This window comes from Symphalangus syndactylus, chromosome 5, assembly GCF_028878055.3.
Source record: "Symphalangus syndactylus isolate Jambi chromosome 5, NHGRI_mSymSyn1-v2.1_pri, whole genome shotgun sequence".
Lineage (NCBI taxonomy): Eukaryota > Metazoa > Chordata > Mammalia > Primates > Hylobatidae > Symphalangus > Symphalangus syndactylus.
In genome coordinates, this window is record NC_072427.2 from 148,169,386 (window position 1) to 148,194,070 (window position 24,685).

A 24,685-nucleotide genomic window follows, 5' to 3' on the forward strand; every position below is an offset into this window, starting at 1 on the left:
AATCTGTGATACACTCGACTGGCCCCTGGCTGAGAGATCTTCACGACCTTTATTGCACAGACTGGGAGAGAGGAGCAGGGTTATACCCCCCAACCCCACCATCCTCTTCATTTAAAGCATCAGCCTCCTCCCCTGCCATTTCCTTTCAGGGAGGCACAGTGTTCCCCATCTGTCCAGGGCTGCAGGTCCGGCAGCTGGGCCCAGTCCTGGCTCCCCAGGCCTGGTGAGCTCCAGGCTAGCCTGTGCATTGTCCTCTGAGTCCAGGCCCTTGTAGGTCCCCAAGATGGTGGGGGTGCAGGGACAGAGAGCTTGCTGTTCTGCTCCTGATGTCACACAGGGGCTTCCTGTGGGTCCTGGCATCATGATGGCCTTCCACAAGTCAAGTGGCCACATCCTCAAGGAGCTGGCTCAGCCACTCACAGCTCCTCCCGAACCCGAGGTGCCTTTGCAGCCTTGTCTTGGACCTTCTGGTGCCTGTGGCTAGGGGGCTCTGGGGAAGGGTCTTTGCTGGGCATTTCTTCCTCTTCCTCTTCCTCCTCCTCCTGTGACTCCTGCAGCAGTTCTTTGGCTTCTATCCACTCCTGGGGTTGGGGAGGAGAGTGTGGCCAGTTCCCTGCACCCACCTTCCCTGGGCCAGCTCAGCCCCTGACCCTCACCTACTGTGAGCCTTCTCAGTGGCTGCTTGCCCACCCTTCACGCAACAGGAGAACCATGTCCCTTCCTGCCGCACTACTTACCTGCTCCCTGTGCTCAGGTGCCCACGTGTGCCACAGTGCCAGGGCACATCGCCGTCCCCGAGTCACAGCCCACACCCCATGGGGATTCTCGACACCGGAGCTGAAGGCCACAAGGCGCCCACAGCGAGGACGCACCCGAGCCTGGGGGGATGAGGGCAGGTTCAGCTCCAGGGATTGGCTCTCCCAGAGAACTTGGCCCTCACTCCCTAGAGCAGGATGGGGACAGGGGCACAGAGAGGGTCAGCTCTCTCGCTATCACTTCCTACTCCTTAATTCAGGGACTAGCTTGGGGCAAATGAGAAATCAGCTTCAACTTGCAGAGCAAAAATGCAAGAGGAGTTGGGAACCAAAGGAAAAAGGGGTCTCCACGGAAGGCCTCCTGTTGGTTCCTGACCCCCGGTACCCTGATTTTTCCCACTTAGCCCTTTGAACCCAGGGTTTGAAGCAATCTGGGGCTGTGCACGCAGTACCAGACTCTACGTAGAAGGGGATACAGATATTGGAGCCATTTTCACACCCCACACCCAGATGAAAAATCACTGCCCCTCTCCTCCTACCCAATCCTAGCCCCTGGTGTCTGGAAATTTCCCACCTAACATTTATTAATTGCTTATTATTACCAGGCGCTGCCTCATTCTTTTAGGTACATTACCTAAATTACTTCCTACAATGACCCTTTAAAATATGCACTATTATTATCACCCCAGTCTAGGAAACTAAACCTCAGAAAAGTTAAGAATCCGAGCCCCAGTCGAGGTGGCCCTGGTATCTGAGCGCCAGCCACTGTGCTCATCTCGCTGCAAAGAGGAAGGACTACCTCAAGTTCCCCAAATCCCTAGAATAGGGCCATGGAGTCCTGGAGGCACCTGCAAGCGGTGCTTCATTCACCCTTCTTTAGGAGGTGAGACAAATACTGACGGTAGGGTTGATGGGGCCACTTAGAGACCTTGCTACGGAGGAAGCAGCGGGAGGGCTGGGGAGGCGGGGAAGTGAAAGGGTTAAAAGCCCTGGCCATTTCCCTGCATTTGCCTCTGGAGCCTTCTGTTTTGAATCCTGACCCCACAGCTGGGCCCTCTGTCACACCGTCACACCCCCCACTCCACGCACCGTGACAGTGAGGGCATTGGGCTCCGTGAAGAACAGGTCCCCACCCTGGAAGTCATCATTGAGGTAGAGGAGTCCGCTGGGGAGGGAAAAAGGCACGAGGCAGTGAGACCCCAACCCAGGCCCAGGCCGGCGGTGGGATGACCTTTGTCTGCCCACCGGCCTGACCGCTAGAGGGGCTGCCCACCTACCTGACCGCTAGAGGGGCTGCCCACCTACCTGACCGCTAGAGGGGCTGCCCACCGGCCTGACCGCTAGAGGGGCTGCCCACCTACCTGACCGCTAGAGGGGCTGCCCACCGGCCTGACCGCTAGAGGGGCTGCCCACCGGCCTGACCGCTAGAGGGGCTGCCCACCTACCTGACCGCTAGAGGGGCTGCCCACCGGCCTGACCGCTAGAGGGGCTGCCCACCGGCCTGACCGCTAGAGGGGCTGCCCACCTACCTGACCGCTAGAGGGGCTGCCCACCGGCCTGACCGCTAGAGGGGCTGCCCACCTACCTGACCGCTAGAGGGGCTGCCCACCGGCCTGACCGCTAGAGGGGCTGCCCACCTACCTGACCGCTAGAGGGGCTGCCCACCTACCTGACCGCTAGAGGGGCTGCCCACCGGCCTGACCGCTAGAGGGGCTGCCCACCTACCTGACCGCTAGAGGGGCTGCCCACCGGCCTGACCGCTAGAGGGGCTGCCCACCGGCCTGACCGCTAGAGGGGCTGCCCACCTACCTGACCGCTAGAGGGGCTGCCCACCGGCCTGACCGCTAGAGGGACTGCCCACCTACCTGACCGCTAGAGGGGCTGCCCACCTACCTGACCGCTAGAGGGGCTGCCCACCTACCTGACCGCTAGAGGGGCTGCTCACCTACCTGACCGCTAGAGGGGCTGCCCACCTACCTGACCGCTAGAGGGGCTGCCCACCGGCCTGACCGCTAGAGGGGCTGCCCACCGGCCTGACCGCTAGAGGGGCTGCCCACCTACCTGACCGCTAGAGGGGCTGCCCACCTACCTGACCGCTAGAGGGGCTGCCCACCGGCCTGACCGCTAGAGGGGCTGCCCACCTGCCTGACCGCTAGAGGGGCTGCCCACCTACCTGACCGCTAGAGGGGCTGCTCACCTACCTGACCGCTAGATGGGCTGCCCACCTACCTGACCGCTAGAGGGGCTGCCCACCTACCTGACCGCTAGAGGGGCTGCCCACCTACCTGACCGCTAGAGGGGCTGCCCACCGGCCTGACCGCTAGAGGGGCTGCCCACCGGCCTGACCGCTAGAGGGGCTGCCCACCTACCTGACCGCTAGAGGGGCTGCCCACCTACCTGACCGCTAGAGGGGCTGCCCACCGGCCTGACCGCTAGAGGGGCTGCCCACCGGCCTGACCGCTAGAGGGGCTGCCCACCTGTAGTCCCGATAGGTGTAGGCTGGGGGCTCCCGCCAGCACTCTCCCGTGTCGGGGTCCAGGACACAGTTGTCCGCATGCACTGGGTGACTCAGGTCCATGCGCTGCTCTTGCTCTCCTAGGACAGAAAGGGGCCTGGGGGTACCTCTGTGCCCCTGTGCCCATCTGCCACCCTGTGGGCTCATGCCGTGCACATCTACCCCGGGGCTCTTGGGGACAGTGTCCTGGGGGCAGGGCTTGAGGTTGGAGAAGAGCAGTGGGGGGTCCCTGTCATACCTTCTATGGCGCTGCGGCACACCAGGTGGGTGAAGGACAGATGCAGGGGCCGTTCCGGGGAGAAGTAGGCCTGGGTCAAGGTCCGCACCCGCTCACTCACCTCCAGAAGCAGCTTAGCACCCTGACTGCCCACTGTCCCAGCCCGGGCCAGCTGCAGGCAGTGAAAGGCAGGGCAGAAACGGAGGAAGGCAATGGGAGGGTGGTCTCGGCCCTAGCCCCTGCCCAACTCTGCTGCTCTCCACCCGTGGGTTTGGAGTCTGTCAGCATCCAGCTCTGTCCATCAGCCCAAACTGCTCCTTCTATCTCCCCAGGACAACCACCCCGGCCCCAGCTCTCAGAACATCCCTTTTCTCCACGCTGGGTCCTATCAGGTAGTCTCAGTCCCAAGAAAGCTCCTTCACAAAAGCCCAGGCCCCGGGGCCCGGCTTCCTGCACAGCCTCTCCTCCAGATCTGGGCATCAGACAGGCCCAGGTGCCTCCTGTGCTCACCTGTGCAGCCTTAAGCACTGTGAGCCCCTCGAAGCGTTCATGGGGGGTGTGAGGGGAGCGGCGACCACGATAGCCAGACCTGGCTCCAGCCCCAGCTGCATCCTAAATAGGAAGGAGTTTACCGTGGAGTCACTCCCCCAGCCCCTCACTGTCCGCAGTGCAGCAAGACCCTCCCTCCGGCCCTCCCGCTCTCCCTCCAGAAGAAGCTAGACGCTCCCACAGTTCTGTCGTGGCCCCTCTTCCTGAGCTGCTGCTCTTTCCCGGAGAGTGCCCACCGCCACGGCTGTCCGACTGCCCCTCTCTGGTACAGGCTGGAATCCCGCTCACCAAGGGGACTGTGGACAGAACTCGGGAGAGCTTCCTACAGCAGTAAGGGGGCCTCTGAGAGGGTAGGGACAGCTGGGAAAGTGGGGCAGAGCTGGGAACTAGGCAGGAAGGGCTTGATCATTAATCCCTGATGAGCCAAGAATAGAGGAGTCTCTCTGGAAATGGGACCCTAACAGGAAGTTCCATAGTTAGGCCAGGTCCTGGCAGGAAGCTGACTGGCGGTAGGGAGACATCATCAGCGGGCTATCCCTCTCTGACCTCTTCCCACCTGACATTCTCTCAGAGAAACTGTGGACTCCGTGGCTCCCCCACTCCTTGATACTGAGTCACAATTACCCAGCCACCTACACAACCACTCTCACTACCAGGGGGTTTCCTAATATTTGGATGTCTACACTGGAATCCTTCCCTTTTCTGACACCCATTTTTTGTCTACTTTTTGAATTTGTTTAAGCACCACTATCTAGTTACCCCTGTATACAAATCTCACTTCTGAGAGACACCTAGTCACCCAAGCCATCTAACCTGGGGTTTTTTTTGTTTTTCGTTTTTTGTTTTCGAGACAGGGTCTTGCTCTGTCGCCCAGGCTGGAGTGCAGTGGCGCAATCATAGCTCACTGCAAGCTCCACCTCCCAGGCTCCAGAAGTCCTCCTATCTCAGCCTCCCAAGTAGGTGGGAACATATAGGCGCATAGGCCCAGCTAATTTTTTGTATTTTTGTAGAGATGGGGTTTTACCACGTTGCTCAGGCTGGTGTGGAATTCCTGAGCTCAAGCCATCCGCCCGCCTCAGCCTCCCAAAGTGCTGGGATCACAGATGTGAGCCACCTCGCCAGCCAACAGCGGCACTCGTCAATTACTCCCCTTTTCCGGTCTTTTCTCCCACTGCATTCTACACAATGCCACTAGAGGGCTCTACCACTTCTACAGGTGACCCCAGACCCTGCACTTGGAGGTTCTACAGGAAGGCAAAAGTCAACCCCTCCTAAAATCCTTCAATAGCTGTCTAGCATACACAGATGAAGTCCAAACTCCTTGGGAGGCCACAGAAGACACTCACTGTCCCTGGGCCTTCATGTCTTGGCTGTCTCCCTCTTCCCCTATACTCTCTCTTGGTAACATACACCCTGATGATTCTATGTTCTTTTTTAATTAATTAATTAATTTTTTAAAAAAAATTTATTTTTCGAGATGGAGTTTTGATCTTGTTGCCCAGGCTGGAGTGCAATGGTGCGATCTCGGCTCACTGCAACCTCCGCCTCCTGGGTTCAAGCGATTCTCCTGCCTCAGCCTCCCCAGTAGTTGGGATTACTGGCGCCTGCTACCATGCCCACTATTTTTTTTGTATTTTTAGTAGAGACCAGGTTTCACCATGTTGGCCAGGCTGGTCTTGAACTCCTGACCTCAAGTGATCCACCTGCCTTGACTTTCCAAAGTGCTGGGATTACAGGCATGAGCCACCACACCCAGCCAGTGATGATTCTGTGTTCTAAGAGCTTTACCATGTGCTAACTCATTTAATCCTCACAATGACACTAAGACAAAAACACTATTATTATCCCCATTTTATAGATGAGCAAACTAGGCTCAGAGATGTTAAAATAAATTGCCCAAGATCACACAGGTAATGGCCATTGGAGTTGGCCCTGCTCTCACCCCTGTGCTTGACTGCAGTTCCCAGAATGCACCTTGCTCTTCTCCCTCTTAGACTGATTCCACCCCCAATCACCTGGCTAACTCATCCTAAAGACTGAGCTCAGGCCGGGCGCGGTGGCTCAGGCTTGTAATCCCAGCACTTTGGGAGGCCGAGGCGGGCAGATCACGAGGTCAGGAGATCGAGACCATGGTGAAACCCCGTCTCTACTAAAAATACAAAAAATTAGCCGGGCGTGGTGGCAGGCGCCTGCAGTCCTAGCTACTCGGAGAGGCTGAGGCAGGAGAATGGCGTGAACCCGGGAGGTGGAGCTTGCAGTGAGCCAAGATTGCACCACTGCACTCTAGCCTGGGTGACAGTGCGAGACTCCGTCTCAAAAAAAAAAAAAGACTGAGCTCAAACACCACCTCTCCAGCAAGCCTTCTATAACTGTGCATTTCAGCACTTCTATTTGACATACTTTTTTTTTTTTTTTTTTTTTTTTTTTTTTTTAGATGGAGTTTCGCTCTTGTTGCCCAGGTTGGAGTGCAATGGCACAATATCAGCTCACCACAACCTCCACCTCCCGGGTTCAGGCACTTCTCCTGCCTCAGCCTCCCGAGTAGCTGGGATTACAGGCATGTGCCACCACGCCTGGCTAATTTTTTTATATTTTTAGTAGAGATGGGGTTTCTCCATGTTGGTCAGGCTGGTCTCGAACTCCCGGCCTCAGGTGATCCACCCGCCTCGGCCTCCCAAATTGCTGGGATTACCGGCATGAGCCACCTTACCCGGCCCAAGTACATACTTCTTTTACCAAACTTATCACCTGCTTATATTATGTATTTCCTTGTCTGTTTCCACCTCTACACTTGAGCTCCCAAAGGGCAGAGTCTATAATCATCTTCCTCTCCCTAGAACCTAGCAGTTTCTAGTGTATAGCAGCTGCTCAGTGAGTATGTTACTGAATGAGCACTAACCTAAGATAAGGGTTGAAGCTTCATAAAATGGTAGCCTCAACCTGGTGAGTATGAGTCATTCAACCCAAACTAGAAGGAGGGAAAGAAAGGCCTGCGTGTCTGCTGAGCCATCAGCCAAGCCAGTAACTAAACTCTTGGCTAACCATGCAATCCTTACCTGCACACTCATCCATTTTTATGCCTTTATGGTTTTTGTTTTGTTCTTCCTATCAATTTCTAGCAAAATTCATTTGTAAAGAACATCCACCTATGTCAGCTAAATTAAGACGAGACGGAACTTATCTGCAGCTGAGAGGCAGTGGTAAGCACAGTCCCGGTTGGATAATCAGGACAGGCAGAATGAAGGGGGCAGGCCAACAGCAAGGGAACAGGTGATTGTATCCAAGAGTTTTCAACGAGCTGATGAACTTGCAGGTCTTCCTACCTTAGCCAGCTGCAGCAGCACCCCACACTCGGCTGGGGTGAGCAGCCCATCCAACACTGCCCGCTCTGACCCATTCAGCTGCCTGGAATCCTGGGTCAAGGTCACACCCTCCAGGAGAAGGACATCTGCCAGGGAAAAGACAGAGTAGAGGTGGCTGAGCATCCCCTAAGGGCGGGCAGAGCAGTAGCTGGCAGCCCCCAGACCCTCCAGGCTCCTGCCTTCTCCCTCCCAGGAACTCACCCTTCCAGTAGGTCAAGGGGTTTGGCTTCGAGGGCTCATGGTCCCAAGGCCTCTTCTCTTGATCCTCTCTCAGGGGTGAGAGATGTGCTCAGTGGGTGCACAGGACAGTCCAGACCCGGCCTCCCAGCTCGGGCCAAGCCCCTCCCACCACAGGGCATCTCCTACCTGAGCTTTTCTCTAAGTGCCTCAGGAATGAGAGCTGCAGGGGTCCAGGGGTCCTGCCAACAGTCCAGAAAAGCATCATTACCTACGAAGGTCAGCCCCTGGAATCCCTGACATTAGAGCTGAAATATCTCATTAAGGTCCCCCTGTTTCCAGAGAGGAAGACGGAGGTAGGAAAAGCCCGGGACTCAATGTCAGGAGCCCTGGGCAGTGGACCAAACTGTAACAACAAGTACAACTATAACTCATATAGCACTTACTATCTGCTAGGGGCTATTCTAAGAGCTTTATTCATGGAAATGGAATTTATCCTTTAAAGTTCACAACAGTCTCATGAAACAGACAATATTAAAGTGCTCATTTTGTAATTGAGAGCCCTGAGACACAGAGAGGTAAAGTAACATGCTCAAGATCACACAACTAGAAGTGACATAGTTGTTTTTTGTTGTCGTTGTTGTTGTTTTTTGTTTTTTTGAGACGGAGTCTCACACTGTGAGTGCAATGGTGCGATCTCGGCTCACTGCAACCTCCGCCTCCCGGGTTCAAGCGATTCTCCTGCCTCAGCCTCCCAAGTAGCTGGGATTATAGGTGCCTGCCACCATGCCCAGCTAATTTTTTGTATTTTTAGTAGAGACAGGGTTTCACTATGTTGGCCAGGCTGGTCTTGAACTCCTGATCTGGTGATCCACCTGCCTCAGCCTCCCAAAGCAGCATTAGGTTTTAAACCAGCTTCAGGCCAGGAGCGGTGGCTCACGCCTGTAATCCCGGCACTTTGGGGGGCCGAGGCAGGTGGATCACCTGAAGTCAGGAGTTCAAGACCAGCCTGGCCAACATGGTGAAACCCCATCTCTACTAAAAATACAAAAATTAGTCAGGCAAGGTGGCAGGCACCTGTAATCCCAGGTACTCAGGAGGCTGAGGCAGGAGAATCGCTTGAACCTGGGAGGTGGAGGTTGCAGTGAGCCAAGATCACACCATTGCCCTCCAGCCTGGGTGACAGAGTGAGACTCTGTCTCTAAAAATAAAAATAAAAAAAACTAGCTTCAGAGTTCTCACATTTAGCCAGTGGTTCTCAAGCAGGACACTTCTGCCCCCCAGGGGTCATTAGGCAAAGTGTGGAAACGTTATTGATTGCCATGACTCAGGGGCTGTCAATGTGCTATTGATCTCTACTGGGTAGAGACCAGGGAAGCTGCTGAACACTCTCCAAGGCATAGGACAGGCCCTGCCCTCTGCCCCAACAAAGAATTATCCAAAATGTCAGATCCAAAATATGAGTAGCGCCAGGAAGACTGAGAATGCCTGCTTTATGCCCTAGCCCTAGCCATAGATAACCTCTGCCCCGCAGTTTCCTCTCATAACTACAAGAAGAGAAATAAAAGCAGCAGTAACAGAGTTTTCTGTATTTTGTTATCAAATGATGTGGTTTCAACAGCCCTGTGAAATAGATGTGATTATTCCAACTTACAGGTAAGGAAATTGAGGCAGAGGCAAGTTGAAGTTCAGAGATGTTTGGGGCAGAGGAGGATTGACACTTAGGCCTGCGTGACCCCAAAGCCACGCTAACTACAGGCACACTGTCTCCGTCCCTGTAAAACTGGGATGGCAGACTCTTCTCCAAGCCTCATGGTGGAAAAATGGAAAACTGTTGCAAACCAAAGTGCCATCCCTCCTGGGAGTGCGGAGGGGTGAGATGGGATAGAAGTGGAGTGACTCACAGGATCCTTGAAGCTGGTCCCCAGGTGCTCCATGGCATAGTAGAGCTGCCTCTTCTCCCCCAGGGATCGGAGGATGAAGCGCTGGATGTCCTGAGGGTGAGATGATGAGCAGTGAAGCGGGGCTGGAGGAGGGCAGGGAAGCCCGGGCTCTAGGGCACTGCCTGGGTGCTCCATGCTCCTTGAACCTGGCACCATGCCCCCTGGTTCCTCTGTTCAACGTTCCCCCTCAGCAGCTTCAGAGCATCTGGACTTAAACTGGAAAGGGTGTAGGGGGTGGGAGTGTGTGTGAGTGTGTGGATGTGTGTGTGCATGAGTTCGGGGGCTGGTGGCAGGCAGGAGTGAAGTAAAGGCAAGGGAGCTGGGGCTGAGGGCTGGAATCAGAACTCCAGGCTGCCGTGGGGAGCAGGGAGTGGAGACGGAAGTCGGATGCTGGACTTGGAGTCCTTTGGGTGACTAGAGTGCTTGGGTAAGAGGCCAGCGGGGGGTGGGGGTCCAGGTTACTTCTCAGGTCTATTCGTTTGATTTGGGGCTACCTCCCAGGTAAGTGTGGAGGGGGGTTACCTCTCTGGGTCCGAGGCCAGGTCTTGGCTCTCCCAGCTGGGCCTGGTACTGGTTCAGAGCTCTCTTGGCAGCCTCATCCTCTGGGTAGAAGAGCAGGACGCTCAGGACATTTTCTATAGCCTGGGACAGATTGCCCACTGGAGAGGGAGCGACAAGGTCAGGGGCTGGGGGATGAAGACTTAGAGCACATTGATCCTTGGGGCAGAGGCAGTGCTGGAGAAGGTGGTCTCCAGAGGCCAGCCAGCCAACTCCAAGAGTCCCCTCCCACTGGCAGACAAGTTCAGCTGCCGGTTCTTTCAAACACTGGTGCAAACATACCTTAGCTGGAGAGTTCAAAGAAGAGCAAGAGGGGGGAAAATAAAGGAAGGTGAGAAGCAGCAAGGCAGAAGGAAGCCCATCTCCTGAGCTTGTCACAGGCGCCAAAGGAGGGCAAATTAGAGTCCTCGTGAAGTGATGGTTCCCATGCAGCCCTGACAGTGAAACTACAAATCCAGAGACAGATGGGAGGGATAGAGAGATGGAGCTCAGGATAGCAGCAGAGGCAAATCTTCACTCCCCGTTTCCACCTTCCCCAACTGACCCTGAGCATGGGCCTCATGTAGCCGCCTCAGCTGGTTGGGAAGGAAGTCTGGGACAGGGAAGCTGCGACCAGGGCGTGTGGCTGTTTCCCCCACACAGCGTTGCCGGCATTGCAGGACCTGAATCCAGTGTCCTGCAGAGGAAACCCATAAGCCATTCAGCTTGTTCATGTCCCTCCCTGGGCACCGACCCCCCCCAGCGACACGGGACCCTTACCTGCAATGGCCTCATAGAGGCCCCCCTGGCTCCCAGCCCCACCCTCCTCCTCTTCAGCCCACTGCTGCTCCTCAGGCCCCTCGCAGTCAGCACGGCAGCTCTCCATCTGGGCCAGGCTCCCCTGCAGAGCCTCCTCTAGCCTGGGCAGTGCCAGTCCTGCCTCCTGGCGCCCCAGTAGCTCCAGGCTAGTGTCATAGGCTGCCTGTTGGGGAAGGCAGCAGTCAGTCACCTGAGATCCAGGGGTTGCCAAACTGGGAGGTAGGGAGGAGAGGGGTGTTGGTCTCATTTGGGGCAAGGACTCCATGTCCCTCTTCACCGTGGAGAAGAATAAGGGTGGGCCTCAGAGTCATAATGTTGGAACATCAGATTTCAGTGATCATCCAGGAAGGAAATGAAGTCCTAGAGAGGGACTCCCAGCCAGGGTCGCTGAGGATCATTACCCCATCTCTGTATGCTCAAGCAGCACAACGCGCAGTTTAGTGAGGCCTGTGCATCCAGCCAGGAAAAGGCTGGGGGCAAGACAGGGGTGGTGCTGGGGGTCTCACCCAGTGTGGGGGTGTCTCCAGGTCCCGGAAGCTCTGGGGCTGAACTCCCGACATTCGTCTGTACTTAGCCATGTCCTCCCGCATCTGCAGGTGCATGGGGTTTGCTACAAAGAAGGTGTGTGCTGCCGCAGCTGCCAGATCCAGCTTCTTCAACTGAGGAGGCGGAGGGAGGAGAGCATCAGAGCCCTGGGACGGGGGGCAGACCTCTGACCCCTGGCCAGCCTGCCCACCCTACCCCAGACACACACTCTGGGTGCCCAAGAGCCTCATGGAAGACTGGCCAATCAGAACCGCCCACCGCCCAAACTGCAGACCCCCTAGAGGCCAGAACGTTGGGACTCTCAGAAGGCTGGCACCGAAGGAAAGGGGGTCTAAAGATATCTGAGTTGGGTGGGACATGGGCCTCAGGACTTCAGGACCTCAATTTGGGAGACCAGGTGGAAGTGATGGCTTAAGTGAGGTGGGGAAGTGGGGGAGACCTCAGCGACCAGCAAAACCCGCAGGTCTCTAGGACCCTGAGCTGAGGTGAGTACAACCGGCGCCCCGCTTCCCCAGCCACGTAGGCAACTGCTGCGGTACCAGCGGCTGCGGCGTGCTGTCCCCTCCCCGCCCGCAGAGGTCTGGCCTCGGAGGCCCCCAACCTTGCCTCCGTCTGCTACTTCCTTTCCGAAGCTACCTCCTGCCCCAAGCGAAGGTTCACACTCACCACCACCCCCGACACACACACACCCACGCACACTTCCAGTCCGAGAGCCGGTTTCGCCCCCACCGCCTCCGCTTCATTCCTAGGAAGAGGCGGCCCTGTCCCTCCATCTTCGATCTGCTCCCGTCCCGCCTCACGACCTCCCCGCCCCATTCCCACTCTGCTCGCACTCCCCCTCGGCTGCTCCTCTGCGATCTCAACAGGTCCTCGCGGTCGCTTAGCCAGCTCCTACGCAGAGGCCCGCGGACGCTCCCCAGCCCCGGGCAACAGCATTCCGCCTACTCCTGGGCAACGCAAAGTAGGACAGCGTGGTGGTGAGGGCTGGGACCCTCGGAGCTGCCCGGCCCGCTCCCCACCTGGTAATAGGCCCTCTGCAGGTAGTTGTAGGGCTCCCGACGGCGGAAGGCGTCCCGGAGCGCGCTCCCCACGCGAAGCCGCGCCGCGCCCCCGGGGCCCAGCCTCCGTGCTGCGCACTGGGTCAGGCAGTCTGCGCGGCGGAGCACAGCACGGAGCAGCTGTCGCTCCCAGGACCCCTGCGTGGGTCCCGGCCCGGAGTCGGGCTCCGGGGCCCCGAGAAGCACGGCGGGCAGCGCGGCGCCCGGATCGGCCGCGCAGCTCGCCCCGCAATCCAGCCGCACCCGGCCCAGCGCCGCCTGGCTCCGCAGCGCCTCCCGCAGCAGCGCCACGGCCGGCGCCCAAGCCCCGGCCGCGTAGGCGCGCAGCCCGTCAGCGTAGAGCAAGTCGGGGGCCTGCGGGGGCGCCCCCGGGGACAGCTGGGTCAGGCCGGGGGGCTCAGGGGACCCCGGGGGAGGCAACAGCAGCAGTAGCAGCAGCGGCCGGAGGAGCCGGAGCATGGTGTCGGAGCCGCCGGCCGCCGAGGGGAAATGCGGGAGCCGAGAGGGAGGGAGAGGAAAGGGGGGAAGGGGGAGGGAGGGGAAGGAAGGAGAGATGGAGAGGCGGAGGGAGAGGGAGAAATAATGAGGGAGGCCGAGAGAGAAAGAGAGAGATGGGGTGAGACCCGATGGTGGGAGAGGCCCATGTGAAAGATGGAGAGAGAAGAGTGCCGAGTGGACAAAGCTGGTCTAGTGTGGAATAAGAGGGAGAAACTGGGAGGAGGAGGGCAAAAGGCGGGAACTGGAGCAGGCCTGGGCATCCATGGAGGAGCAGGGGTGACTTCAGCCCCTGAGGTCTGGAGGTAACTACTGGGGCTGTGTTCCCTCCACACACGCTTCTGGGTCCAGAAAAAGGAGTGTGGACGCCGACCCCCCCCAACCCCCCCACACACACTCATCCACCCCTGCGCTGCTTTGAAGAAAGAGCTTTAAAATGCAGCAAGGAGGAGGTGTCTAGGCCCGGGACACTATGTCAGCCCCAAGCCCTTTCCTGCCCATAAAGTGAGCCCCTGGATGGATTTGGGGTTAGAAAGAGAGTTGGACACTGGGGCTGGAGCCACACTCTAAAACCGCCTCAACAAATCTGAACAGAGATCCTTCACACCCCAAACCAGCAAAGACATGTGTATCCTCAAGCCTCGCCCCCAGCAGGATATGTCCTCCCAGCCTTCCCTGTGCGAGGCTGCCTGGTGGAGCATGTGATCATTTCTCCATGTGTCCTTCTGTGCCTCTGTCTGCTGCCCCTGCTCTGTCGTGTCCTCTGTGAGCCATTCCACCCTCCAAGCCGCTTTCCACCGCAGTACATTGGACACTGAGGTTCCCATGGCAACACTTCAGACTTTAATACATATTGCTAGGGGTGATGGAAGGTGAGTAGGGCATCTGGTCACTTGGATGGGAGAGAGCAGGGCCTTCTGAGCCCCAAATCTAGCGCCCGTCTCCCCAGAGTCTGGAGGCAGCTGCCCTACTCTCGGCCAGAATGAGGTGTTACTCACTCAGGCTTCCTCTTCTGAGTTCAGCAGGCCTGCTTGGCCTCACAGGGTCAGCTGGGGAAAGATGGGGTTGCCTGGGCCCCAGGATCCTCCCCAAGCCCTTGCACTTTCTTCACCCCCCGTCAGGGAGCAGCGTCTCCCTGCACTTAGTCCCAAAGGAAGTCCAACGGCTCTGCTCTCTGGGGACCCAAGGGAGAGTCGGCGGGGTGAGAGGCCCAGTGTCCGGGGCCGACGAGGAGAGTGCCCTGGTGAGGCAGTCGGAGAAGGCAGAGGTGTCTCATCGATGAAGGTGGTGATCTCCTCCCGGAAGAAGCCAGGACCCCGTGGGGGTCCCCCACCTGACCCCAGAACCCCACTCTCCAAGAATTGGCGAAGGCTGGTCAGCCCCCCACCTTCAGCCTCCTCCTCGTCCTCCTCATCCTCCAACCTGTGTCTTTGTCCCAAGTACTCAGGAGGACCCCCGAGGGCCCGGCTCTGGGCTGGGAGGACCCGGATGTCATCAGAGGATGACCACTTGTGCAAGAAGGAGCCTGGTTCCCGAGGGGTAGAGAAGATGTTTGTCTCATCATGGGACAGACGCCGGGATAGGGGGACCTGGGAAGAGGAGCGGGTAAGACCTGAAGGTGCTGCAGGGACAGAGGCAGACGCAGGAACCAAGTGGGGACTCCGGAAGATGGTGCCACCTTCTTAACCTTCTTCAAAACGTTTGCTCCGGTGGGCAAACCTGGCCCCACGAGGTCTGAAGGGATGCCTCTCTTGCTATAGCTTTCTTTCACCCAGCTCTATGGTGCCCTGAAAGCCAGGGCTAGGGAAGCGGGGATTGGAGTGCATAACAGACACTGGAGAAAAGTGATTCGGGGCACCAAGGGTAGGAGGTGTATCCCCCAGTTCCATACCTGTAAGTAGTGGACTCTCTCAAGAGGAGGGAAGAGCATGTGCCTTCCAGGCAGCAGCTTCACCTGGGCAGGGTCCCGGCTCCCTGGTCCTGTGGCTCCATTAGCATCAAAGCGAACTTTGCAAACTCGGCCCTCTGCATAGTCGTCACAGCCCCCATCTAGGAGAGAAAATGGGCAGAGTGGTTACAGGTAGGGAATGCCTATCCCGGCCTCCCGCCACTGCCTTTATAAGCTCCCAGGGACCCCTTTAGTTCCCATTAGCGTGTATGTTCCAAGAGGACAGTGAGAGTGGCTAGCATTTGCTGCGTTCAGTGCTAAATCCTGAGTGGAGTGCTTCATACATATAGATGAAGTTATTGAAACAATTACCTGCACTCCCCCAAGAGCCGTCCCTATAGCTGCGGGGCCTCTCTCGGGAAGCTGAGGTTCCCCATAGTGCCAGAGCTGGGGCAGTGTGGGCTTCTGGAGGGGAGCCTAGGCCCAGTGAAGGGAGCCCTGAGTGCTGCAGGAAGCAGTGAGTGGACAGCAGGGTGCCTGCTTAGGGAAAGGGGAGCCCAGGGTGGTGCAGGTTCTGTCCAGTAGGGGGCACTCCAGGGCAGCCCATCCTCTGGCTGAGAAGGCGCGGCAGAAAAGGGAATAGATAGATGTCCAGGAAAGCCAAAGCCCAGCCCCTCCTCTGACCGTCATCTCCATCCTCCTCAGACATGATGGCCACGCATTGCTCCCACACTGTGCGCACGTCGGCGCGGTAGCGCTCGCAGGACCAGATGAAGGAGGGCAGCAGCAGCGTCTGTGCCATGGAGCACCACAGCACAGCCAGCACCATCCAGGGGGGCGCCGAGTCCGACTTGAGGGAGAAGAAGCTCACCACCTGGGGAAGAGTGGGAGCGGGCTGGGTCAGGGCCAGAGCTGAGGAGCCCACCTGAACCCCATATCCTAGTGCAGCTGGTGGGCAAGACATCAGAAAGTAATGCCTGATCCCTGTGCTCCAACAGAGGTGAAGCTGGAGGTGGAGACGGAGTGAACAGAGGGAAGGGATTGACTCAGAGGAAGGTCAGGGAGAGTGCTGGAGACAAAGACCTGCGGTCAGGAGGGAGAGGAACAGAGGTGGACCAGGAAGCGTAGAGACAGAGAGGAACCCAGGAACAGTGACTAGATGGGGTGGTGGGTGAGCCCTGTGGAGTTTCCACCCAAGAGTGCTCAGAGACCATGTGGCATCCAGAGGGAAGGAGGGAATGGAGAGTGGAGCCCAGCGGCTGGATGAGAGGTCTGCGGCGGAACCGTGGAGCTGCAGGATGGATGACGGAGCTGGAGGACGGGTAGTGGAACTGAAGGACGGTGATGGAGCTGAGGAGTGGGAACTGAAGCAGATGCTGGAGCTGGGGTAGACAGCGTGGTGGGAACTAAAAGACAGATGATCAAGATGGGGGCCACAAATGGAGTGGGGGATGGACAGAGGAGAGGGAGATGGATGATGGAACTGGAGGAGAGATGACGGAGCTGCTGTATGGCTGATGAAGTTGGAAGTCAGGTGATGATGCTGGGGCCTGGATATTGGGGAGAACAGGTGGGGAGGACCCCGATCTCACCAAGATGGGCACCCCTGTGAGTGAGTCATAGAGAAAGACGATGGCGCTGACCAAGTTGGTGACCTGCAGGGATGTCTTGGCAGACTCCGAGCCATCCAGCGAGGACCGCCGCTTCCCTCGGGCATCCTCCACCACAATGGCTGGCACCTCAAAAGCTGGCCGGGTACCCAAGCCCCCTGGCCCACCCACTTTGGTCCCCCCACCACCCCCCACTCTCCGGGCCTGCCGAGCCCTCCTGGGCCGGGCCCACAGTGTCTGGTAGAAGGTGATGGCCACACAGACCAGCCCCATGACAATTCCCCCAAGTAGCAAGAGGCTGAAGCAAACGCCAAAGCCGAGGCCGATCTTGGAGACTATGAACTGGCAGCCGCGGGCATAGTAGCGCTCGCCATTGTTGTGCCAGCCAATGGAGGGCAGCGTGGAGAGGATGAAGCTGACCATCCAGATGCCCATGACGGCATGCAGTGCCTGCTTCTTGGCGTTGCTGAGGCGGTAGTTGACGGGCCAGCGCACCATCCACATGCGATGGTAGGAGAGTGAGGCGACCGTGAAGCAGGTGGCCAGGGCCAGGGTGTAGTAGGTGGACACGAAGACCTTGCAGATACTCTCGTTCCAGTCATAGTCGGAGGAAGCCTGACGCCGCAGCTGCACCACAGCAAAGGTGGTGAGGGGCACAGCTGCCATGAGTATGTGCGTGCCCGCTAGGAAGCAGAGCAGCAGCTCCAGTGGCTTGTGCTTCTGCTGCTTGGCCGAGATGCTGAGGATGATCCAGGCATTGGCCAGCAGCGCCAGGAGCCCGCAGGCCAGCCAGGACAATGCATTGGAGCGCAGGGAGGCCTCCTCTGCCCCCGCCCCACCCCGAGCCATCCTATCCTCAGCCCCCCACCCCCTTGAGCTCCGTGGGGGTGGGGGCTAGGTCTCACCCAGGAGCCCCACTCACAAATACGCCCATGATCCCCACAGTCCTTGCCCTGTCGGCAGGCAGGCCGCCCCCAGGCTCACCCCAATGCTCAGCATTGCATGATCGACCCAGCTGAGGGCAGATGTAGAGGGCAGGGGAGGAGACTGGGGGTCAGCAGAGGCAATCCTCAGCTTTCATACTGGGCGGGGCCTTCCTTAAGCATCCCTGCAATTGACGGGGCAGGCAAGCTGGCTACTTTCCCAACTATGAGGCTGGCTAGGGGGTTCTGGTCCCCATGCTGGGACTTCCAGGTCTCTTTTTTCTCTGGTTCTTGACCAGTCAGGAATCTTCTGGATGCCCCAGGGATTTGGGGGTGGGGCTCAGCCCCCTGGACAGGCTGCAAGGGAAAGATGAGATGTGGGAGGGAGAGGGCAAAGGTAGGGCCTGGGCTGGTCTCCAACCAGCCTCCTGTGCCCCCTTTCTTGAAACTATAGGCATGACTGATGACTAGGGCCCTGAGGGTCATTCAGAACATTCCTTTGCCTTAAATCTGACAGCTAAACACCCCACACAGATGAGAGCTGCACTCTTCCAGACCTCTAGGGAAGAAGGTATTCATTCCCACCTCCCTGTCTCCTTTAGCCCTTTCTCGTCCTGCTGGAACCCCCAGGTTCCTTCTTAGAACATCCCCTGCTCAGCACTACTCCACCCCTATTTTCAAGTCCCTAAATGTCTCTTCAGAACTACTGATGGGAGACACATGACTGGTTTCCTCTTGAGGGTTCACAGTGAACTGGGATACAGCATTACAGCCTTCCTCCCCTACCTGCCGGTCTCCTGGATGTGGGGGTCTTGGTGCTTAGCCCCTACTTCCCCAAACCTGGGTGATCACCCTCCAGCTACCCAGATCTGGGAAAATGGGAGAAAGGAGTCTGGGACCGAAGGGGGTGCTAGGGAACCTGAAGGCGGGGAAACCGCTGACATCAGAAGCATCCAGAAATGGAAAGAGGGGGAACTAGGGAGAAGGAGGAGAGTTTGAGCAGAAGAGAAAGAGGGGGCAAAGTGGTAGTATCTGAAAATAGCAGGAAAAGCTCAAACCCCCTGGAGAGGAGGCTTTGGAGGGAGGAGGGACTGGAGGAGGGAGGGAGGGAGCGAGCAGGGAATAGGAGGCTGAGAAGAAAAGCCAAATGTTCAATAAGGTGCTGACTCCCCTCGGGAGACCTTGACTCTTCCTCCCTGGCCCAGAGCCTCAGTTTCCCTCTCATGGGAGGAAGGATGGTCCCAGTTTTAGTGCGTGATGCTGAGCTTCAGTGAGCCCTGGGAAGGGGGGTAAGGGAATCGGGTGAAACCCTGAACAGAGTGGGGCTGTAAGGAAGCACGTGATGGCTTTAGGGTAAGTGGGGTAAAAATGGGGCACAGCAGTGAAAGGGTCTGTTTCCCATGGAAGCAGCTCAGACCCTTGCTTTCCCCAAGAGGTCTTGGTCCACCCCCACCCTTGGCTTCCCTCCGGAGCCCAGTACACCCTAGTTGCCATGGCAATGGCCAGCCAGAGGGAGGTGGAGGGACTTGGCCAAGAGCAGCCCCCAGTGTCCTCTCCTACAGCCCTGGACCCCTTCCCACCCACCTCCACCCAGGCCCAGCTGGTGGGCTCAGGACGAAAGAGATAGGGAATCAGAGAGGGAAGGAGGCAGGAAAGATGTGAAGGACAGAGAGAGGGAGGTGAAGGACAGGGAGAGATCAGAGGAAGGTGGGAAGAGGGATCTGGGAGGTTCCCTGGCCAACGGGGTCCCTCGCCCTTTGGGGTGAAGGGGTAAGGTCAGGGGGCTCCTCCCTCCTGTCCCCCTCCAGGTTCTCCAGGGCAGAAACAGCAGGTGGCTGGGGAGGAGGGGCCAGCCTAGGGGAGAGGAGGCAGCTTGGGGGGAAAAGGGAGGCAACACGGGGGGACAGGGCAGGGGTCGTCTTACCTCTGACTGCGCCCAGCACTGCCATGGAGACCGCACTCCCGACGCGGCTCTCTCGGGCTCCCGCTGCCTGCCGGCTCCAGCTCGCCCGCCCTCCTCCCTCCTTCCCTCTCTCCCTCCCTCCCTTCCCCCGGGCCTCCCTCCTCCCCCTCAGTCCCGGCCTCCCAGGCTCAGCCAGAGGCTCACTCGGTCTCTGCCCCTCTCACTCTCCAGGACCCTCTCTCCCTGGGTCATCCTGCCAGTGAGCTCAGGCTAGAGGGACTGCAGGACAGCTTTGTGGGGGGTGGGGGGGGGCAGGAAACGAGTGTAGGGTGGGGAACTGGACGGTGGTGACTCGGGGAGGAGGGGCAAGGAAGGCGCTGAGAGGGAGGGCGGTGAGGAGGATGGCTGGGAACCGGCTTCATTGGTGAAATGGTTCATGTCCTACCCCCACCCCTTCCCGTTTTTCAACACGAACACAAGCTCCAAGAGGCAGCTGGTGTTGTTGGGGACTGAGGAGCTAGCTGTTCGGGGAGGAGGAAGCGTGTGTCACTGTGTGTATCTGTGTGAGGGCTGGGCCTTGGGTTTGGGAGTGAGGGGGCTTGTGGTGCAAACTGGGGCTGCTTGTGGAGTTGGGGGTGGGGGTGCACAAGCTAAAAGGATGTGGGCGCATGCATGCACACAGACACACACACTCTGCTTCCTCCTCCTGGAACACAAACACACATGTTGGGGATACAATTTGCACACACATGTTACAGTTTCTCATAGTCCTTTTTCTCTGCCACACACATACACCAGGAGAGCTCACACAACCCTGAGTCTCTCCCCCACGATATATCACACACGTGTAATTACAGAGTCTCAGCCTCACACACACACAGGCCCACACAGAGCCCTGTGGGCTGTGGAGGTGGATAGCCAGCCTCCACAGAATTTTTCCCTCTCCAGGGAAACTTCATCTCCTTCCTGGGGCATGCCCAGCAACCTCTCCTCTGGGTCCGACCCCAAAGACCAGAAGATTCCTGGTCCCCAGAGAAGGAGTCTCTCTCTCTCTCTCTCACACACACACACACACACACACACACAGCATCTTCTTCATAGTAAGTTTATTGTATTTTTCTTTCAGCTCAGGGGAGCAGGGGTGGAGAGTGGGCACAAACGCAAAGTAAGCGAATGGGGAGCCCCAGCAGCAATAGGGTGGTCTTCCTGGAAGAGGCAGCCTTTAAAGACAGGAGGAGAAGGAAATAGGGAAAAGGAGTTGGGACTGAGGGAAGTGGTGAGGAAGGGTAGGAAGAGAGGGGATCCTGAGAGAAGTGGATCAAGAAGACGATTTGTAACCCTGATTTCCCTGTGTCCTGAAAGGTCTGGAGGAGGGTAAGGGAGGGTGTGGGGCAGGCGCAGAGCCTGGCACAATCACCTTTGAGGTCCCTTAGAGGATTCCCTCTCAGGCTAGCTACCCCCTCTCCCAGCAAAGCTCGCTTCCAGGAGGTTCTGCACGGGGTCAGTGGCTGGTCACTGGGCGTTCTCTCCTACAGTGCCTGTGCTCCCAGCCTGCACTCTGGTTAGAAGAGCCAAAGGCTTTGTCCTCTGGTAACAGATTCTGCCACCAGCGGGGGATGGAGGAGGGATTTTAGACAGGGAGGCCTTCATCCCTGCTCATAAATTCTCTGAGATGGGCCCTTCCCTTGGGTGCTGTGCTCCTGTGAACCCAAAAGGACACACTGAGTACCCACCACTAGCCACTGGTGAGAGCCGTGTGGTATTTGTCCCTGCATTCAAGAGGCAGCAGTGGAACTTGGGACAAGGGACCTGGGTTAGTCCCGAGTCCAGCACTTGCTAGCTGTATGACCTTTGGTAATCAATCATCTAGCCTCTCTGAGCTCTGGTTCTGGTCTGTAAACTGGAGATGATCATCTTAGTTCTGTCACTGCCAGCCTTGTAGGATTTTTGTAAGTCTCAAATGGACAGAGGATGTGAAACACCCCTTATGGCCGTGTACATGGGGCTGTGTCCAGAGGGGCTGTTTGTGCAAGGTCAGGACGTGAGTCTGTGGCCCCACCCACATAGGGTGAGAAGCGGGCAGCATGGGGCAGGAGATACTGGCTGCCAGAAACCTCTGGATCTGCATCCATCCTTGACTGGCTTGGCTGTGTGATTTTGTGCAAGTTCCTGCCCTCTTGGTCCCAGGGTCCTGTCTTGTAAAAGAACAGTCCCATGCTCCGTGCTTCCAGACACCCAGCCTCACCCTCCATGCCAGCCAGGGCTGGCCCTGGACACTCCCCTGGGATCCAGATGAGCAGTGGGGAGAGGGTCAGAGAGAAAGAATGAGAGAAGGGCTAGGGCTTGAAGGAAAAAGGAAACGGTGGGGAGAATGGTGTGATTAAGGCTCTGGAAAATAGAGAGCAACAGTCAACCAATGAAGCTGGGGCCTAACCCAGGAGAAACAATGGCAAATTGTAGAGGAGGCGAGCAGGAGGCCAGAGGCCTGGGATCTGCTACATTCATCTGGTCCGCAGGCCATGAGCCCAACGGGAAACGCGGGGCAGACACCTGGGGAGGCTGCAAGTGGGATCTCCCTGGCCTCGTGCCTCAAATGGGGCTACATGTCTTCTGAAACCGGCTGCAGGGACAAAGAAGAAGGGGAGCAGGTCTGTCCCCGCTGCAACCCCTTTGTGTTCTAGCACCTCCAATGGCCTTTCCAGCGCAGTGCTAGCCTCTGGGCCACAGCTGCAGAACTCGCCCAGAAAGGCCCTGGCCTGCTGCTCCTTCAGCTCCACCCTGCCACTTCTGCCTCCTTCTAGCTCCTGGCCATCTTTTCCCACCCCTCTATCCTCTCCACCACACCCCTTTAGCCCCCATCTCCTTGCCTCCACCCCTCCCAACTCTCCCTCCTCAACTCCTTCCTCCTCTCCATCCTCCCTTCCTGCGCCCCTTTGCTCCCCTTCCTCCCCCTCCTCTCTCACTCCCTCCCTGTCCCCCTTTCCCCTCTCCCAACCCTTCCTCCCAGATCCTTACTGAGGGCACTGGCAGGTCTTCTTCTCACTGAGGAGTCTTTTGATCTGAGACATCCGCTCTGCTTGGCGCTGTCCAGGGACAAGAAAGGGAGTCACGAGGGTGCCAGGCCTCTAGAAGGGAGGTACCCCTTGGCGGGGGGAGTGGGGGAAGCTGGGACAGGAGAAGCAGTTACATGGCTCAGGCCATCTATCCTGGAATTAACTCTCTGCTTCTTCCTGTCTCTCCCTCGAGTGGGATCTGGGACAGGGCAGCAAGGGAACTTACGGGTGGGCAGAGGGAGCTGGGCCAAAATCAGGTCCCATATACAGGATCTCCTGGTACAGGACTCAGGGGTTTGAGGGCCTTGTGGGGACCAGGTGTGGGGTCACTCACCCTTCGGTGCCGGCACCTGACACAGAAGAAGATGCCCAGCCCAGTGAAAAGCAGGAGGCCGGCGACGCCCCCCAGCACAATCAGGGCCATTGGCTGCACCGGGGTGGGCCATGTGGGCAGAACTGCAAGGGAGAGAAATGTGCTCAATGCACCACCTCCTCCACGGGCCAGGGGACTGAGGACTGCCCCGCAACCCCTCCTGGCCAGTCTCTGGTTTGATCCTGGGCTTGGGGAAGAGGGGCGGGGTGCCTGGGGGCTCTCAAAGGCCGCCAGTGCTGGGGAATCGGCTTTATGTTTGGGCATATCCATATCCAGGGCACTCTGGAGAGAGGGAAGCAGTGGTCTAGACCCTGGGCTGTGTGTGTGAGTGCATGTGTGAGTGCGTGTGTGTGTGTGTGTGTGCATGTGTGTGAATTGTGTGTGAATATGTGCGTGTATGTGAATGTGTGTGCATGTATGTGAGTGTGCATGTGTGTGTGAATGTGTGCGTGTGTGTGCATGTATGAATGTGTGTGCGTGTGTGACTGCATGCATATGTGTGTGCATGTGTGTGTGAATGTGTGTGCATGTGAATGCATGCGTGTGTGTGTGTGTATGGATGTGTGTGAGTGTATAAAAGTGTGTGAGCATGCGTGTATGACAGTGTGTGGGTGGGTGAGAGTATGTGCGTGAATGTGTGTGTGAGAGTGTGTGCATGTGTGAGTGTGTATGAGTGTGTGTGAGTACGTGTGTGACTGTATGAGTGTGTAAGGTGTGTGTGAGTGCATGTGTATGAGTACATGGGAGTGTGTGGGTGTGAGTGTGTGTGTGGATGTGTGTGTAGTGTGTGTTTGAGTGTGTGCAAGTTAGTGTGTGAGTGATGTGTGTGAGAGTGTATGGGAGTGTGTGTGTGTGAGTGTATGTGTGTGTGAGTGTGTGTGTAAGTGCGTCTGGATTTGGAGAAAAGCCAGGAGCCAGGGAGGGGGGCTCTTGCTCAGGTGGACCCATTCCTAGGCTGTAGACCTGAGGGAGTGGGAACTTGTAGAACTACAATTGGCAGCCTAGAGCCCAGGACCACACCCCACCTCACTTCATCACTTTTATGCCTCCTTTTGGGGCCTCCAAAGCACCCTGGGACCACAGAGGACACCATACCCATAACCCCCCAACTCAGGCATTGGGAGGCCGGGACTCTGGGTGGTCTCTGCCAACCACAGGAAGGTCCCACAGTGCAGGAGGCAGAGGCCTTGGAACCTGCGTCCTTACCCTTGACGTTGGATTCCAGCAGGACCTGTCCCGAGTCACTCAGCAGACACTGCCACATCCCCGCCTCAGGGTTCAGCACCCACACTGCCTTCTCCCGCTTCGAGACCTTTGCCTCCTTGTTCTCCAGTTTCAAGCTCAGCATCAGCTTAGGGGAGGTGGGTCCCCACACCTCACAGGTCAAATTTTCCCGGAGCTGAGTGGCTGCAGAGGAATGAGAGGCTGAGATTGAAGGCCTGAGATTCAGCAGAACAATTAAAATGATACTCTATATGGGTGGCCTTCTTTTAGCCTTTTAGAGCAGGTTTTCATGCAGTCGTATGAGGAAAAACAGCGTTTGGGGTCCAGTGGTATTGGATCTGAATCCCAGCTCCACTGCTTAGCAGCTGTGTCTCTGGGCAAGTGACTTAACAACCTGCGCCCGGATAGTAGTAAAGGCAGGCATACATGTAAAGTGTTTGGATGGGGCCCGGCACGTGCTGAGCATGAAGTGTTAGCCATTATTATTTGTGGAGTTGTTATGACGATAAGGAGATAAGGAAGCCAGAAACTCAATTTGGAGCTGGACATCATCATCATTACTATCATACAGAGAGCAGATTTCATTATCCTTATCAGACATGTCAGGAAGCAGGCCTGAAGTGGGAGGGGGCTTAGCCAGGGTCACAGAGGGTTGGTCACGGGCAGAACTGGAACCCTGGTTCTTAGCTCAAGTGCTTTGGGGATCTTCAGTGAAGCCAGCTCCAGGCTGGCTCATGG

General features: G+C 57.4%; 3 protein-coding genes across 4 annotated transcripts in view; all 3 read right to left on the bottom strand.

The window, feature by feature from the left end:
* Positions 1-30: 30 nt before the first annotated feature.
* On the bottom strand, positions 31-13,308 carry P3H3 (prolyl 3-hydroxylase 3). The gene is made up of 15 exons (XM_055280874.2): positions 12,440-13,308; positions 11,381-11,533; positions 10,836-11,037; positions 10,621-10,752; positions 10,041-10,177; positions 9,480-9,569; positions 7,765-7,817; positions 7,600-7,667; positions 7,360-7,484; positions 3,998-4,099; positions 3,509-3,659; positions 3,233-3,350; positions 1,845-1,920; positions 738-878; positions 31-581 (listed from the first exon to the last, which is right to left on the bottom strand). The coding sequence occupies exons 1-15, from the start codon at positions 12,935-12,937 to the stop codon at positions 417-419; spliced, it is 2,211 nt and encodes a 736-aa protein (XP_055136849.1). The 5' UTR covers positions 12,938-13,308; the 3' UTR covers positions 31-416.
* A 485-nt stretch (positions 13,309-13,793) lies between these two features.
* On the bottom strand, positions 13,794-19,410 carry GPR162 (G protein-coupled receptor 162). Of its 2 annotated transcripts, none has more exons than XM_063639756.1 (5): positions 19,319-19,410; positions 17,456-17,751; positions 15,546-15,735; positions 14,865-15,022; positions 13,794-14,562 (listed from the first exon to the last, which is right to left on the bottom strand). In XM_063639756.1, the coding sequence occupies exons 2-5, from the start codon at positions 17,468-17,470 to the stop codon at positions 14,011-14,013; spliced, it is 915 nt and encodes a 304-aa protein (XP_063495826.1). In that variant the 5' UTR covers positions 17,471-17,751; positions 19,319-19,410; the 3' UTR covers positions 13,794-14,010. The 2 variants fall into 2 exon arrangements, with proteins under 2 accessions (XP_063495826.1, XP_055136850.2); XM_055280875.2 differs by having other exon boundaries at positions 16,454-17,751.
* Positions 19,411-20,388: 978 nt separating this feature from the next.
* The window catches only part of CD4 (CD4 molecule), a 34,391-nt gene continuing 30,094 nt past the window's right edge, over positions 20,389-24,685 (bottom strand). Inside the window, exons 7-10 of the mRNA XM_055277008.2 lie at positions 23,930-24,130; positions 22,685-22,806; positions 22,313-22,380; positions 20,389-21,917 (exon numbers count right to left, since the gene is read on the bottom strand). Coding sequence (XP_055132983.2) covers positions 21,887-21,917; positions 22,313-22,380; positions 22,685-22,806; positions 23,930-24,130 — 422 coding nt within the window. The 3' untranslated portion in view covers positions 20,389-21,886. The remainder of the gene's footprint in view (positions 21,918-22,312; positions 22,381-22,684; positions 22,807-23,929; positions 24,131-24,685) is intronic.